This window comes from Bombina bombina, chromosome 1, assembly GCF_027579735.1.
Source record: "Bombina bombina isolate aBomBom1 chromosome 1, aBomBom1.pri, whole genome shotgun sequence".
NCBI classification, from domain to species: Eukaryota; Metazoa; Chordata; class Amphibia; order Anura; family Bombinatoridae; genus Bombina; species Bombina bombina.
The window spans coordinates 482,391,336-482,393,031 of record NC_069499.1 but is presented as its reverse complement, the minus strand read 5'-3'; the positions used below and the strand labels follow the sequence as shown (position 1 = coordinate 482,393,031).

At 39.6% G+C, this 1,696-nt stretch overlaps 1 protein-coding gene across 1 annotated transcript; it reads left to right on the top strand.

Moving 5' to 3' along the window:
* The first annotated feature begins 259 nt into the window (after positions 1-259).
* On the top strand, positions 260-1,333 carry NEUROD1 (neuronal differentiation 1). Its single transcript, XM_053690223.1, has one exon. It carries the CDS (start codon positions 260-262, stop codon positions 1,331-1,333), a length of 1,074 nt encoding a protein of 357 aa, XP_053546198.1.
* Positions 1,334-1,696: the final 363 nt, after the last annotated feature.

Here is a 1,696-nt window from a genome sequence, read left to right as displayed (position 1 = left end):
AAGGATTTTAAATCATTGACATTTCCTCTATCTTATAACCTTCTTTGATTATTAAGGTCTTATAACTATATATAATTATAGGCTGTATAAGAACAACATGAATGCAAAAAAGTAATTTAGTACTAGTTAATAATGCTAATAATAATATATGTTATTTTATATCAATATTTAAACTTAATCAATGAAATATATTTCCAAAATATGTAATTGTCTTATTATTTAGTGTGTTTCTTTTCTGTTCTTATAAGCAGACTTGAAAATGACAAAATCGTATCGAGGTAATGGGTTGATATTGCCCGAATCCCAGGGCTCAAGAGCGTGGGTTGATGAATGTCTGAGCTCTCAGGATGAGGTGGACAAAAAGGAGGAAGAGCTGGATGGTCTAATGAAAGAAGACGACGAGGACTCAGTGAATCATCATAACGAAGAGGAAATGGAAGAAGAGGACGGGGAAGAAGATGATGATGATGAGGACGACAATGATGACGAAGAAAATGATGACGATCAAAAACCTAAAAGACGTGGACCCAAAAAGAAGAAGATGACTAAAGCCCGAGTAGAACGCTTTAAAATGAGGCGCATGAAGGCAAATGCCAGAGAGAGGAACCGCATGCACGGGCTTAATGCTGCCCTGGACAACTTGCGCAAAGTTGTGCCCTGCTACTCCAAAACCCAAAAACTCTCCAAAATAGAGACTCTCCGACTGGCTAAAAATTATATATGGGCACTTTCTGAGATCTTGAGGTCTGGGAAAAGTCCAGATCTGGTGTCTTTTGTACAGACCCTTTGTAAAGGTTTATCCCAGCCCACCACCAATTTAGTTGCTGGATGCCTTCAGCTTAATCCCAGAACTTTTCTTCCAGAACAGAACCAGGATATGCCACCACATATGCAAGCAGCAAGTGCTTCCTTTCCTCTGCATCCGTATCCATACCAGTCGCCAGGTCTTCCTAGCCCTCCCTATGGTACCATGGACAGCTCCCACATCTTTCATGTAAAACCACACTCCTATGGCGCAGCATTGGAGCCCTTTTTTGAAAGCACTGTCACTGACTGTACTAGCCCCTCTTTTGATGGGCCACTGAGCCCACCATTGAGTGTTAATGGGAACTTTTCATTTAAACACGAACCTTCCGCAGAGTTTGATAAGAATTATGCCTTTACCATGCACTACCCTGCAGCCAGTATAGCAGCAGCTCAAGGTCACGGATCTATGTTTGCCAGTGCTGCTCCAAGATGTGAAATCCCCATAGATAACATCATGTCATATGATAGCCATTCGCACCACGAACGAGTCATGAGTGCCCAACTAAATGCCATCTTTCATGATTAACTTTTGAGAGATCAAATGAACGAAACTAATGTAATTAACTGTGCTGTACAGTACCCTACTTGTTTACAAGTTTCAGCCCGCTTGCTAACCTTGCTGCAAAGTGCAAATGTCCCAAGCTTCTATTATACACTTATTTTGACATTTACTGCCTTTAGAAGTTGGGATGTAATGTTCCTTCCCCCCGATGTATTATTTTTCGTAATCTCTTTTCCCCCCATAAACAGAAAAATCACAAGCAATAATTAGGATCTATGCAATTTATAAATGAACAGTGGGCCAATTAAATAAATATATATATACATATATTTTTCGACCAACATTTTACTACTTGTTGTTAAAACCCATGCTGAAAATATTTTGTTG